Source organism: Solanum stenotomum, chromosome 7 (genome assembly GCF_019186545.1).
Source record: "Solanum stenotomum isolate F172 chromosome 7, ASM1918654v1, whole genome shotgun sequence".
NCBI lineage: Eukaryota > Viridiplantae > Streptophyta > Magnoliopsida > Solanales > Solanaceae > Solanum > Solanum stenotomum.
In genome coordinates, this window is record NC_064288.1 from 45195661 (window position 1) to 45211916 (window position 16256).

At 30.9% G+C, this 16256-nt stretch overlaps 1 protein-coding gene across 2 annotated transcripts; it reads left to right on the forward strand.

Annotated features, from left to right (window-relative positions):
• The first annotated feature begins 6317 nt into the window (after positions 1-6317).
• On the forward strand, positions 6318-14561 carry LOC125871166 (uncharacterized). 2 transcript variants are annotated; one of them, XM_049551762.1, is made up of 2 exons: positions 6318-7213; positions 14133-14561. In XM_049551762.1, the coding sequence occupies exons 1-2, from the start codon at positions 6538-6540 to the stop codon at positions 14408-14410; spliced, it is 954 nt and encodes a 317-aa protein (XP_049407719.1). In that variant the 5' UTR covers positions 6318-6537; the 3' UTR covers positions 14411-14561. The 2 variants fall into 2 exon arrangements, with proteins under 2 accessions (XP_049407719.1, XP_049407718.1); XM_049551761.1 differs by lacking the exon at positions 14133-14561 and adding an exon at positions 8340-8771.
• Positions 14562-16256: the final 1695 nt, after the last annotated feature.

The following is a 16256-nucleotide window of genomic DNA, read 5'->3' on the forward strand; positions in this document are numbered from 1 at the left end:
AGGCACGTCGGACTTCAGTGGAACTCTCTCTTATATAATAAGATAATATGAAAATATTAATATCTATTCATGACAAATACTTTACATAAGAAGGTTGAAACAAATAATAATTTTCGTATATGTTATTTTATGACAATAGCTTCAAGATTTATACACATCTTTAATCTGTTACACCACAAGTCGTTAATCTAATTATTAGACTTGCAAAATGAAATGATGAGAGATAGAGACGGAGATGATTTTTTTCTAAAAAGAAGAAGAAGAAATGTTTATAAATATAATTAAATAAAAAAAAATATATCATAAAGAATAAATAAGTCAATTAATTTTTTTTATATTAATAGGGAGTATTATATTAAGAATCATTATGTAATTAAATCAAAAAACGTAAGCACAATATCATATTTTTTAAACTAAATAAGTGTTACAAATTTAATCTTGAAAGATGTTTATGTAATTATTCTTTTAATTTTTTACTATAATAAACTTTATTGGAAAACTAGTCTAATTTAAATAATTTTATTAATACAAGATACAAATATATTATTTATCATAATTAGATGATCATATAAATTATCCACCCATAAATTGTAGTATCAGTGTTGAATGGACGTTGATAAAATAAATTGGAACATATATAATCTCTTATAATCATTTACAAACTATATAAAATATAATAAATTGGAATATATATAATCTCTGATAATTATTTACAAATTACGTAAAATATAATGTTTATAGATTTAATATATATATATATATATATATATATATATATATATATAAAATTAAGATATGTTATGCAAAAATAATTATTATGATGTTTAGAATTGCATGTTGAGAAAATGAGGAAGTTTAGATAAATGTGTGAGCATATTAAGAGCGATAAGATTAAGAATGTGATTATCATGGATAAGGTAGGAATATTTTTCATGGTAAACAAGATAAGAGGAGTGAAATTGCAATGGTTTGGACATGTGAAACTGAGACGCACCAATGAAGAGGTTTGATATGTTGGATGTATAACTAAACACGAGTAGAGTAGAAGTAGACCGAAAAAGCACTGGAGAGAGGTGAATAGACAAGACATGACATAACTTCATGTTAGCGAGGACATAACCTTAGATAGGAGGGTGCGAAGGTCGTGCAATAAGGTAAAAGGTTAATATGCAGTGAAGTGTTGTCTTGTTTACGAGAGTTTAGATTTGTAAGTGTCTGTCATTAAACTAGTCATATTCTTATAGTTCTAGATTTTGATATTTATCATCATTTGTTTACTGTATTTCGGCTACTACGTCATTTCATTGTTGTTCATACTCTTTTCTTTTAGGCTTTACACTACTCTTTTTATTAGTTGTTTTGTTTTCGTCATTGATATCTACTTCTTTATACCTAAAATCATTGCATTTTAGTTGAAGATCTTTTAAAAATAACATCTCCTATATCTCTAGAGGTATAACAAGACTTACATATATTTTATTCTTTTTAAATCTTATTTGTTGGGACACTATTAGCCATATTTTTAATATAATATTTATTATAGAATAATTATTTATTTAGTTTTAATAAAAAATAATAATAGATCATATGTTCGTTTATGGTGTATGTTTACTTATATAATAGATGATTTTTGTGTAGTGTTTTAGCTTATACACAGAGAATTAAATCATTGATTCTTATAATATCTTGGTTATGAAAACAATATAGTTTCAACTTCGTGTGCTAGTCATTTTGTATGTATTGAACGAGACCGAGTAGAGATAGACTAGCAAAAACATATTTTCTAAATTGTTAAATGTACTTGTATTCTTAATCCTGATGTAACTATTATGATTTGTATTTAAGTTTTCATCGTGTCAAACCTTACATGCAGATTTTCTGAATCCGACATATGAATTGTCATTAAAGGGGGTCAATGATTGTAGTAAAAAATATAATTATTATAAAGTTAGTACTTATCTATATATTTATTAAACTAAAATTTGACCTTTATATACAAGTAATCCTTCGTCGTTTGACACCCCTTTTGCTAAGGGTAGGTCCGCCCCTGATTCATATAAACAATATAATTCTGATATGTTTTTGTTGTGCATATAGTTTCTCAACATTACATATATTCTATTCTTCTGAAATTTTATTTATGAAATTCCACCGTATATACTATTATTGTTGATGTATTATAAAAGCATAAAACCTAAAAATTATACAGAAGTAGAATATTAAATCTCCCACAAAAAAATTTGATGAAAGTGAAAGATGTCGGTGAAGTGAGAAAAGATACCAAAAGTCAAGAAATCCGGCAATATTGTCAACACACGCTGACATAAAGTAAACAAAAAATCTCATTTTCAAATCGCACAATTTTTCTTATATTAATATAGTACTAGTACTACTCACTCCGTTTCATTTTAAATCCTATATATAAAGTATTTTTTTTTTAAAAATATAAACGATATAAATATATACGATACAAAATTCTGTTCGTTAATACAATTATATATCATATACAATACAAATCAATTATATTCAGACAATTATATTTATATTTATATCAACTATATATGTATTTTGTATCGATTATATTCGTGATATAATGAAAACTACTCATCCTCTTTCCCCCCTCCCTCGATGTCACTCGCCTCTCTCCTCTCTCTCGATCTCGCTCGTCTCTCTCCTCCTATACAAATCAGTTGTATCAATTGAATTCGTGATACAACATGATACAACCTGATACAACATGTATTCAACCTCTCTCACCTCTCTCTTCTCTCCTCTAGTTTTGTTTGTCTCTCTCCTCCCCCTAATATGTAGGTATAATTCGTAATTAAGTAAATTTTAGTTATAGATCTCTAATTAAGTCCAAACTATATTATTTTTTAAAGTTTCCTTTTTTTACTGGTCTATTTCAATAAATTTGAAAATTTTCTTTATTTTTCCTTCATACTATTTTTTTAATATTAAATAATAATATAAAATAATAAACTTAAATTCTGAGTTTTAAACTAGTATTAATAAGGTTGATTTAATTAAATACTTCTTAAATAAAAATTTAAAATCATATCAAGTCAATATAAATCAAGTAATATAAAACACAAAGAATACTTATTTATTTTTTCTTTGTCTCTTCTTTCTTATGGTATTTTTTTGTGTCAATTTATTTTGCAGTCTTTTCTCTTTAGTTAATTAGAAAAATATTTTTATATTTAATAATAACTTAATTTCAAATATTTTATTTAATGTTGATAAAATATAATTATACAAATAACTATATTTTGTTCTACATCGTAATATATATATATTTTTTAAAAATCCTTTCATTCTTCAACTTCGTACCCAATTAAAACATTTCGACAGAGGGGAATACTATTTGTTAGTGACGCTAGTAACTAGTTGAATTGTTAATCAATTATAGATAGCCTTTTCATAGGTGAAATTCTAATTCTCTGTTCTAATTTATTTAGCTTACTTTCATTTTTAGTTCGGTTAAGAAAGTGATTTTTTTAATTTTAATTTTTCACATACATGTTTAAAGTCTCACATGATCAAAAGAAATTTTGATACATTCTATATATCTTAAGTGTAAAATCATAAGATTCAAAAATTCTCTATTTTCTTAAATTCTATAGTTAATTTCAATTTTCCACATGACATGTCTAAAACCACAAAATTAAAAGATATTTTGGTACATTCTACACATCCTTAGTTTAAAATCACAAAATTCAATTTTTTTCTTTACTTTCTTAAATTCTGTGCTAAATTAGAATTAACAAACGCCATTAAAGGATGTGACGTAATAAATACGTCTGTTTCTTTCTTAATCAAATGTCTTGGATTCGAGTTCTCGATAAAGAAAAATCTTTGAGAAAGAGAACTACCCCCCTCCCAACAGGCTCCCCTACCCAAAGCAAATCTGAATTAGTTGGACTACAATATAAAAATCCAATAAAAAATCAATCAAACAAATTTATACAAAAAATAAATAATTAGTAGATGTTAACACCAATCTTAAAGTTCTTTGCAATTTCAGAATGTCACTATATATGTGTTGAATATTTATAATTATCATCTTGAATCAACTAAAATGAATGCAATAGCGTAAATAAAAGGAGGATGAGCGTGTGATAGAACTTTTATGATATTGGCCACTTTAAAATAACCATATTTTGTCGGTAAAAAATAGTAAAATTAATAAACTTGAAAAATAAAGTAAATTGTATTCCATAACAGATATATTAATAATGAATAAAAGTCTTGACACTAATAATCTACATATTTTAATTTAATTAATCCTGGTGCTAATTATCATCTTTTAGTCTTGTACCAAGCAAAATTGTATATAAAGAAAACAAAAGAAAGAGAGTATTTTCACTATTTATTTTTACTTATTCATAATTGATTTTTTGAACCCTTAAAAATAGTAATAAATAAAGTACATATATTAACATAATATTTATATTAATTGATAAATCGTCTTAATGAGCTTAATTAGGAAGTAATTTAAGTAATAAGTAGTTAAAATTAAGGGTAAAATAAGAAGACTATTTTGTCCCTAACGTATTAGAAATTGTTCAAAATTGTCCCCCTACCCTCCTTCCACTTATGGTATAAAAAATATCCTTAACCTATTAAAAATAGTTCAAATTTATCCTTCTTTCTACCTATTGGATCGATAACGCCCTTAACATATTATAAATAACTCAAAAATCCTTCCTACTGTCAATATATACACCACTAATCTTTTGTATCGTACTTTGCCAATTATTTAGTTTCCGGCTGATTTGTAAATTTTATTTTGAAAAGGTCTTGGTTGTTTGTATTACCTAATAGAAGTATTTTCTTTAAATAAATAAAATACATGAACTAATGTGTGAATTAACCTAGATGTATGTTGTTTAATAATATTTTATTATGTGTGTATGTCCACAAAAAGATAAATTTTTGTTGAGATTTTTTTTTAGAAAGAATGTAAATACAACATCACTTAATATAAATTATACAAAAATTTCAACAGTTTTAGAAGAACTTTAACGGTTAAGTGATGAAAAAAAAAGATATATAACTAAGATGCTAATGATAATATAGTGGATTAAAAAGTTAGACTTAATTTATTCGAATTTGAAGGCTAAAAAGCTTTTTTTTTTTTTTATATCATAATAATGTTATATTTATAAATTCTAATAAGATATTTTAAGATCGCGTGAAGCGTGGACATATTAATTAGTATTTAATAATTGATAGNGGGGGGGGGGGGGGAGAGAGAGAGAGAGAGGATTTGAACCGTTTTTAATAGGTTAAGCACATTTTTTAACATCTAATTCATGAAAAGAAGAATATTTTTGAATCATTCCTAATACGTTAAAGGACTTCTTGAACCCTTTTCGATTTATTTTAATAGAATAACAATAACATACCCAATGAGGTCCCACACATAGGGTCTGGGAGGGTAGAGTTTATACAAACCTTGTCACTACCACATGGAGGTAGAGATTTTCTTTTCGAAATCTCTTCAACCTTTGAGTAGACCATAGGTGGGACTCTCTTTCGCCTAGGCATAGAGGAGGGAATGTAAGACGAGACTGATTCAAGAGTCTTGGACAGAAGGGAGGGGACGGAAACGGAGCTTAAGAGAGGCTTCTTTTCAAGCTGATGAGTAGAAATTGAGTATAAAGAAAATGACAAAAGAAATCTCAATTTTACGACAAATCTGGTCCAATGGCTGTTCTGCACTAACCACAAGGATATAGGGACTCTTTATTTCATCTTCGGTGCCATTGCTGGAGTGATATCTCTCATGGCTCAAATACAACAAATTCAAGTACATCGAAGACAACAATGCATAAATCATAGCAACTCAACAGTGCAAACTCCAACGCCTTCAAGAAAAAAAAACAAAAACAACAAAATAATGTGATAATCAAAACACAATAAACAATGGACTATTATATATATAAAAACAAGAACTATAATAATACGATTAATATAACAACAAGCACTAACAAAATCTAAACCCTCAAAACGCAAAATAACCCTCCATTAACCTTCTACACTAGTACACATTCTCCTGATGAATAAAATAACCCTTCATTAACCTTCTACACTAGTACATATCTAAGTATCATAAACGTGTGACATTGCCTTGGATGAATAAAATAACAATTTTTCATGTTCAATATTTTTCAAAACTTATAGTGTGAACTCATTCCATTATGCTTTTCAATATTCCAAGTTCTCCACTTCTTAGAAACACACATCATTCAAACACTATGTAAGTCCTTTTCATACTAAACTTGTTGAAACAGTGTTGTTTTTTCAACTTGATGTTCCTTTCATCATCCTTCTCTTCAATCTTGCAAAAGATAAACAACAATAGAAAAGTCTTTTTCATCCTTAATTTCTTCTTCTTTTCATCAACCCCCTTTTTCAATCTTACAAAAATAAACAACAAAAAAAATGTCCCTATCAACCATTTTTTGAAAAACCATTTTAGCTAGTGACTTAAACTTTCTATCTCATTTTCTTGAAAACTCAAAAATCAATATGGCTAAAAATCCAAAAGACACTACTTCAACTAAGTGTTTTTCAAGCATTTTTCAAAGGCTTATTTGTGGTGGAAGTCTACCAACACACCCTTGTGATCAATTTAAAGAACCAAAGAGAACAACTTCATATGAGGCAGCAAATAGTAACAAATTAGTTGTAGCAGCATCCAATAGTCCAGGAATTGTGGCAAGGCTAATGGGATTAGAGTCATTACCTAAAGAAGAAGTTGAAAAAAGTAATTTTGGTTCATTTTCAAGAAGCAAATCAGTTAATTCACTAGATTACTTGATGCAGTTTGATCTAACTGAACAATTTCATCATAGAAGAGTTAGAACATCTGTATCTTTTCGCGATATCCCGAATCTTGATCATCAAGAGTTCAAGTCTGAGTATTTAGTGTTTTGCTTCAATGAGAATCAAGAAATGATGAAGCCAAAGAAAAAGAGACAAAATGTTGAGAAGAAAGAAGTTAGTGGAAAACAAAACAGGATAATTGGTAATAAGGTGAAAAAACAAGTGAAGTTTGAGGATTATCCTACAAAAATGTGTGTTGAATCTAAGAAGAAGAGAAAGAGCAAATGTGTAGTGTCTACCAAGATTCAACCTTTATTTAATAATTCAGCAGATTTAAGTCCAATTCATCTTCAACAAGCTACAGCTACTATACCTGCAGGTGTGTTTCATAAAAAGTGACTCTTTTAAGTTTCTTACTCTTTTATTTAAGCATCGTTAGTTGTTTACTGTGTTTCGATCATCGCACTATTTGTTGAAAGGCTTTGCACTGTTTTCCGTGTTAGTTGCTTGTTTTCTACACTATTTTCTTCTTCTTTGTACTTGGTCTTTCGGAAACAGCCTTTCTACCTTCGTGAGGTAGTGGTAAGGTTTGTGTATACTCTAGCCTCTCCAGAGCCCCACTTATGGAATTTTTCTTGAGTATGTTGTTGTTTAAAAAAGAGGAAAAGGACAAATATACTCCAAACTGATGTAAATGGTATGCATATACCCTCCGTCATACTTTTGAAACATTGGTGCTCTGCCGTCCAAAAACTAGAGCATATATGCCCTTCAGTCTAACGCAAGACTAAATATGGACACGTGATGCAATCTTATCCGTCAATTAGATATTTAATAAATGTCGGGTCGGTGAATAAGATTATGACATGTGTATATCCGTTAGTATAAAGAGTATATATGCTCTAGTTTTTGGACTGCAGGAGCACCAATGTCCCAAAAGTAAGACGGAGGGTATATACATACCATTTACCATAGTTCTAGGTTATTTGTTCTTTTTCCCTTTAAAAAAATGACCTGTTGATACTTTAGATGAAATTTAGATGAAAAGAAAACCAAGAATGACATGAAAAGTGAGACAACTTTCAAACTTTCATGTTCAGTTGAGAAAAAATTATCAGCCAAAAGATATACTTGATTGACTTAGTCAATCAATCAACAAGAATATAAGACAATTTTAAATGGAGCTTTTGTGTGTTCTGTTTTAGAAAAGATTGATCATTTGTAGTAGAGGGTCAACTTAAATTTACCTAATTGTGTAAAACAGTTAACATTGTAAATGGACTGAACTTAGATTATAATATACTGATTAATTAGCATCTTGAGGATTGCCTTAATGACTTAACTTATATATACCTACTTGTAAATAAAGTTTTTACATTATAGTTTAATTTTACATGTTGTAGTAAGCTATGTCCACTTGTAAGTATAGTCATCTTTTAGGTGACTCGATAATGTTCATTCTTTACCTTTGAAATCATTATAAACTTGTTTTGTATTATATTCAGAAGGGAAAATGCAGCTAAATTCAAGAAAGTCTCCAGATGAACATGCAATCAAAAGCAAAGTGGAGAAGCAAAAGGAGATTAGTAAAGAGACAGATCATTACATAAAAGTGGTTGGAGAAATTTGTAGATTAACAGAAGAAGAGTTAAATGAGTCACATTGGATAACAACAATTAGAACTGGAGAAAACATCAGCTTTGAAGATTTATGCCAACAATTTGGACAAGAAGTTCTTCAACTGTTAATAGATCAACTAGTTGATGAACTCGTAATCTTTGCACAATGAACATATTCATGTTTTAAAGACATGTACTTTGATCCCATCTTTGAAAGAGTGGTTTTGTTCTGTCAATACAGCTTATCGAGTTATCAAGTTTAACTATCTTCTGTTAAGAGTTTGAATTGTTCGTTTAAATGGTATCTTGCTCGTTATATTCTGCTTATAATCGCGTGGAGACCTAACTATACTAGTGATAAGGAAAGGAGGAGTTGCATTCCAATTACTGTTCATTGCTAATCTATTAATGGTTTGTTCTGCTAGAGTCTTGACCCCTTAGGTGTGAATCTTTCTCATTGGTTTGAGACATGTCTTTGGAATCCTACTATCATGGCTTCCCAATTCTCCACTTGATTTAAGTGAGGATAGGAGTGAGTGGGAACCCTTTTATGGATTTGGTTACGACTCAACCAATGATGATTATATAGTAGTGAGACTCATCACAAGGTTTACTCAATTTTCAGACCAAGCGCGTACCCTATCAAAGTCGAACTCTACTCATTGAAACATGATTCTTGGAGGCTTATTCAACCATTCCCTTACCATGTTATTTTCCATCAAAGGACTTATTTAAATTGTCATTTTGTGAATAATAGATTCCATTGGATGGTCTATTGTGAAACAGGATATGAATCACCTAATAGATGGATGATTGTGTCACTAGATTTATCAAACGATGAATGCAGAGATATACCATTAATACCTAACCATAGAAATGAGCTAAATGGTCATGATATAGTTGTTCTAAATGGTCTAGTTTGTATGTTCATCTATTACTATGAACATTCTTTTGATTTGTGGACAATGAAAGAGTATGGGATCGAAGAATCTTGGACGCTAACACTCTCTGTTTATGGAAACATTCATATTGATTTGGGTATTACGACATTATTTTCGTGTATGGTCCCTTTGTACTTGTTTGAAAATGGTGATGTTTTGTTCAAGGCAAGGACTTTAACAGATGGCTTGAAGAAACAGAGAATTATCATTTATAAGAAAGACAAGGAAGTTTTCAAGCCTTGGTTTGGTAGTCAAACAAGAAGTAGAGATAGAGGAGGAAGTTTCATTTATACAGATTCCTTAATTTCACCCAATCCATACATGACACGTGCTGCTTCGAGAATCGCCAAACTTTTAAATCAAATGTCCAGGGATAGGCTTATTCAGTATGTTTCTTATTAGATCCTTCATGTATTCAAGTTTGTGTTAATTTAAATTGATTAGTATTTCTATTAAATAGCCTCATTTTTCCTCTCATTAGTCACATTGGATAGCAATTAAAACTGGAGAAAACATCAGGTTTGAAGATTTATGCCAACAATTTAGACAAGAAGTTCTTCAACTGTTACTAGATCAACTTGTCATGTAATGTTTGCACAATGAAAAGTTTTTATGTTTTAAAGATATGTACTTTAATCCCACTTATAAAAGAGTGGTTTTGTTATGTCAATACAACTTATCGAGTTATCAAGCCGAACTATCTTCTGTAAGGATTTTGAATCGTTCGTTTACTCTTAAGTCTTATTACCGACACAATGGATTGTGATTTGAAAACACCTCTATTGGCGATAAGAGATCTGATTCAAATCATTCTTGACTCTACAGATGAGACTCACTTATTTGAACTGAATCAACAGTCTTTCACCACCAAGCAAAATAGTCGACCTTTGTCTACCTATTATAACAAACTCGTTGCAATTTTCCAGGGAATTGACCACCGGACAGCTTCACAAGAGAAATCGGTGGAAGGGATTGTACATTTACATTCCATGGTGGCCAGGCTTCGAGTTCACATATTTCTGAGTGGACTTGATCTGGAATTTGATCAAGTTCATGGTGAGATTTTGCGAAAAGATCCTAAATTGGATTTGGAAAGTTGTTATTATGAGAATGAAAGGAGAGAAGCACAAAAAAGACAAATCATGGGAAGTTCTAGACCAGTCCTTGAAAGTTCAGCCATGTTGGTTCAACGTGATACACAAATAACTTTGTTTGCAATCATTGTGGTGAAAAACGGCATACCAAACAGCGCTGCTATTATATTATTGGATATCTGTAATGGTGAGATTTTTCAAAAAAAAACACAGAAGACCTTGATTGGCAAAGAGGCAATAGCCACACAATGGAAACAATCACAACCTACGGCCAATGTGGCTCAACCAGGTAACTTTGGTAAGGTTGAGCCAAATGCACAGTATTAGTTGTAAAACACGCAATGTGTCATGTCAGCTGTTTAGAAGTTACATAGCTTCAGGTTGAATGAAATCTTTTGACAAATTTAAGAGCCGCCAACATAAATAAAGCATGTAAATGAAACAATTTTGCTTGCAACATGAAAACAGAACAGAACAGAAACCAAAAATAAGAAAGTGATTGAATTTTATCTTGTAATACCCCCTAAATTAAAGGATTTCTTGTTCGTGTTAGTTTTATTTATTTATGATAGAATTCCTTCTCTCCTTCACTTAGACAATCTTATTGCCTAATTATTTTAGGATTCCTTCTCCTTATTGTGTGGCTATACAATTAAAATATTATAATGAAATAAAATAATAATTTGAAAAATAGTAAATAAAATAATGGTATAATGATAAAAGAAAAATGGCGAAAATATGATTTTGTCTAAAGAAACATATTTTAATGAAGGACAAAAGGTTCAAACAATATTATTAAGGATCTTCGTGCTTTTAATATAGTATAGATATATAGATATATATTGAGAAAAATAGATTAATTTGTTTATAGCAATTATTTAAGAGTTATCCTAGCTCAATTGTGACATGAGAGCCGTGTTGCACTTAGATAGCCAAAATATCCTAAAACTTGTTCTAGTCAAATTGCACTTTATAGAAACTTATTATAAGAACATATTTTGATTCGTTATTTGTAAACCAAACTATTTCTTAACAATGAATTTTCCCAAGGAAATCTTAGAGGAAATTCTGTCGAGGCTTCCGGTAAAATCTCTTTTTCGTTTTATGTGCGTTTCCAACTTATTTAATTGTATAATATCATGTGATTCCCAATTCCACAACAAACATGTCGAAAATTGTACTAGGAATTTGGAATCTGAAAGACAGTTTGCTCATGTTGATTCTAATGTCACGGTATTTTGCTCATTATATTATGCTTATTACAACGATATAATCGTGTGGAGACCTAACTATACTAGCGATAAGGAATATAGGAGTTGCATTCCAATTACTACTCATTGCCCGTCTATTAATGGATTGTTTTGCTCGAGTCTTGACCAACTATGCGCGAGTGTTGACCAACGATACACAAGTTTTGAGCCACTATGCTTGAGTCTTTCCAATTGGTTTGAGATATGTCTTTGGAATCCTACTATCATTGAGTTAAGACGGCTTCCTAATTCAACATGTCACGTGGAAAGGAGTGGTTGGGAACCCTTTTATGGATTTGGTTACGACTCAACCAATGATGATTATGTCACGCCCCGAGCCTACACCCTGAACGTGGTTGACACTCGAGAACCATTGTTGGCCCCAAGCGAACCCTTGGCCTGACTTACTTACTTAGTGGAAGACTTAGACATAAGAAAGAGAATCCAAATACAAGATAACTCAACATGTCTCAAACTGAACTCATAATGTTTTGAAAATAAACATTTAACTTAGCCAAAATGGCAACTCAAATATGAACATAAGTCAATAACAAAATGATGACGAATGAACTAACATCTGACTGACTATCTATGAAACCTCTAAAATAACTGAGATGGATGTCGGGACAAGCCCACGACATCCTAATGAACTATCTAATACTGAAAGTAAACAAAAGGGATCCTCCGGAATGCAAAGAGGCTCACCAACAGACTCTGAACTGCTCACTGGATCAACAATGTGCTGGATGCCGATCCTAGTTACCTGCGCCTGCATCATAATACGATGCAGGCCAACTGACATCAATACATTAAATGTACGAGTATGTGAGTTGGAATGCTAAACACAAGATAGGCTTGAAAAGAATTTGAAAGGAACAGAAAAACTTACCTGGCTCAACTCAACTCAACATAACTGAACTCATTTCAATATAAAATAGTTTAAAACAAGTGCAATATAAAGAAAAGCTATTTGAAACATGATGTCAACTCTGTGTGTATGCAAAGATACAAATAACTCTGAGATGTATGTAAAAATACAAATAAACTGATGTATATAAAAATACAAAGTACTGCTGTGGGAATTTCTCTAACCGACAACCATCACATAAAAGCTATTGTGATGATACAACAATCTCCCTCACGCTGCCAGTGCATCATATACCTTGCCAGGGGTATAGGACCTAAATTACTAAGTGGATCCACTAGTCTATGCGAAAATGATTCATCTAAAAGTATGACCCTTTTCTACCCATGATGGCTACATGGTGTATGGAGACGTGAGTTATCTGAACTCAAGCTCGTCCCCATATCGGTGCTCAATACTACTCCCAAAATATAATATTATTAGCTCTTATGTTTGAAAACATACTTCTTTCAGTGATTTGAGATAATTGCTCAAAAACTTAGCTCAAAGGCTATCTTGGAAATCAAAGTTACCTCTCTTGCTTCATTTAGAAAGTGATTACTCTTTTCTGAAAACTAGCCCGAAGGCTCCTTGGAAATCAAGGTTTCCTTTCTTGTTTAAATGTGAAAACATTTTAAACTCTTTAGGAATACATAGTTCCCATATACTTTTGAAGAAAAGAACTTCAACTTTACTCTTTACTGAACTCAAAACTTAAGTCTTAAAACAAAGTTAAAACGACTGCAAAAGACTTTTGGAAAACTTTATGAACTTCTCTTAACTTGACTCTTGACTTCTCTTGACTTTGATCCCAACTTTCCTTGAATTGGATTATGGATTCAAGGTTCATGATGTCATGTTTATGGAGGATCTCAATAACAATATAGCAATTCGATAATTAGGAATAGAACTTTTAAAAGAAACACTAACTCAAGAACTCAAAATCTACTTATCTCAAGAGTACTCAAATCTAGGGAAAGAATCCTAGATTTCTCTTTTACTGATTTGAAAGTAGATGTAGTGTGTGAGGACGAACTAGTCCAACACTATGATAGCCTTACATACTTGAAAAAAACAAGGTTCTTGAAGAATCTTGAAGAAGAACTTGATTAGAAGCCTTGAAACCCTAGCTTGAAGGTAAACAATCAAGAAGACCTTTCTTNGAGCTTTTGTGTGTTCTGTTTTAGAAAAGATTGATCATTTGTAGTAGAGGGTCAACTTAAATTTACCTAATTGTGTAAAACAGTTAACATTGTAAATGGACTGAACTTAGATTATAATATACTGATTAATTAGCATCTTGAGGATTGCTTTAATGACTTAACTTATATATACCTACTTGTAAATAAAGTTTTTACATTATAGTTTAATTTTACATGTTGTAGTAAGTTATGTCCACTTGTAATTATAGTTATCTTTTAGGTGACTCGATAATGTTCATTCTTTACCTTTGAAATCATTATAAACTTGTTTTGTATTATATTCAAAAGGGAAAATGCAGCTAAATTCAAGAAAGTCTCCAGCTGAACATGCAATCAAAAGCAAAGTGGAGAAACAAAAGGAGATTAGTAAAGAGACAGATCATTACATAAAAATGGTTGGAGAAATTTGTAGATTAACAGAAGAAGAGTTAAATGAGTCACATTGGATAACAACAATTAAAACTGGAGTAAACATCAGCTTTGAAGATTTATGCCAACAATTTGGACAAGAAGTTCTTCAACTGTTAATAGATCAACTAGTCGATGAACTCGTAATCTTTGCATAATGAACATATTCATGTTTTAAAGACATGTACTTTGATCCCATCTTTGAAAGAGTGGTTTTGTTCTGTCAATACAGCTTATCGAGTTATCAAGTTTAACTATCTTCTGTTAAGAGTTTGAATTGTTCGTTTAAATGGTATCTTGCTCGTTATATTCTGCTTATAATCGCGTGGAGACCTAACTATACTAGTGATAAGGAAAGGAGGAGTTGCATTCCAATTACTGTTCATTGCTAATCTATTAATGGTTTGTTCTGCTAGAGTCTTGACCCCTTAGGTGTGAATCTTTCTCATTGGTTTGAGACATGTCTTTGGAATCCTACTATCATGGCTTCCCAATTCTCCACTTGATTTAAGTGAGGATAGGAGTGAGTGGGAACCCTTTTATGGATTTGGTTACGACTCAACCAATGATGATTATATAGTAGTGAGGCTCATCACAAGGTTTACTCGATTTTCAGACCAAGCGTACCCTATCAAAGTTGAACTCTACTCATTGAAACATGATTCTTGGAGGCTTATTCAACCATTCCCTTACCATGTTTTTATCCATGGAGGGACTTATTTAAACTGTGAATTTGTAAATAATAGATTCCATTGGATGGTCTTTTGTGAAACAGGAGGAGGATATGAGTCACCTAAATGGATGATTGTGTCCTTAGATTTATCAAATGATGAATATAGCGATATACCACTACCTAACCATGAAAAGGTACCACGTGATATTTTTGATAATGATGCCATTATTATTGATATAGTTATTTTAGATGGTCTACTTTGTATGTTCATTTATTACTATGGACATTCTTTTGATATGTGGACACAATGAAAGAATATGGAATCGAAGAATCTTGGACGATAACACTCTCTATCCCTCATGATGATATATTGGGAACGCGTGATGGCAATACTCCTATTGATTTGATCAATTCAAGATTATTTTGGCGTATGGTCCCTTTGTACTTGTTTGAAAATGGTGATGTTTTGTACAAGACAGAGAATCCGGTAGACAAGCTCCATAAAAAGAGAATTATCATTTATAAGAAAGACAAGAAAGTTTTGAAGACTTGTTTTGGTAATCAAACAACAGCTATAGCTAGCTCTGGAGCTGGAGCTAAAGGAGGAAGTTTTATTTATACAGAGTCCTTAATTTCACCCAATCGATACATGACACGTGCTGCTTCGAGAATCGCCAAACTTTTAAATCAAGTCTCTAGGGATAGGCTTATTCAGTGTGCTTCTTATTAGATCATTCTAAGTATTTATTCATTGGATACGAACTACTTCATAATTGTTCTTGGCTTTAGTTATTGCTTTTATTACAAACAACAAGCATGTTCTTAATAAGTTCTTATAATTACTTTTATTATCGCAACAATTAGTTATGAGTAGTTGAATCTCATAACTAGAGTTATGAAACTAATTAGAGTAGGGATAAAGATAATGGATTCATCATATGAAGCTGTCATTGTTGTACATTGAGATTCTTTTGTAATAATTGTCTTTTTAATGGTTGTAAACATTAAGAACTCACGCTATTTTGACTAACTTGACAAAAAAAAGTTAAGATTAGAAAAAAGAATCATATTTAACAAGGATTTGGGGCTATCAACCCCTATGTAATAGCTTGAGTTAGAGATAGGATGGCTAACTTGAGACATATGATAATGAACAAATTAAATCGACACTCAAGTGACAAAAGGAGTTTGGATAAAATTCTTCCAATTGACCGAGAGACTTTAGAAGACTAATAGATTCGTCAATTTGGCACAATGAACATACATATATGTTTCAATTTCGATATCTCGGAACCATAGCTCTGCTTTATCTTTACTTCTGGATACAAAAC

Coding starts and splice junctions, on each gene's coding strand:
- LOC125871166 (XM_049551761.1), top strand. CDS start 6,538: ATGGCTAAAAATCCAAAAGACACTACTTCAACTAAGTGTTTTTCAAGC. Junction 7,214..8,339: donor TACAGCTACTATACCTGCAG/GTGTGTTTCATA, acceptor TATTATATTCAG/AAGGGAAAATGCAGCTAAAT.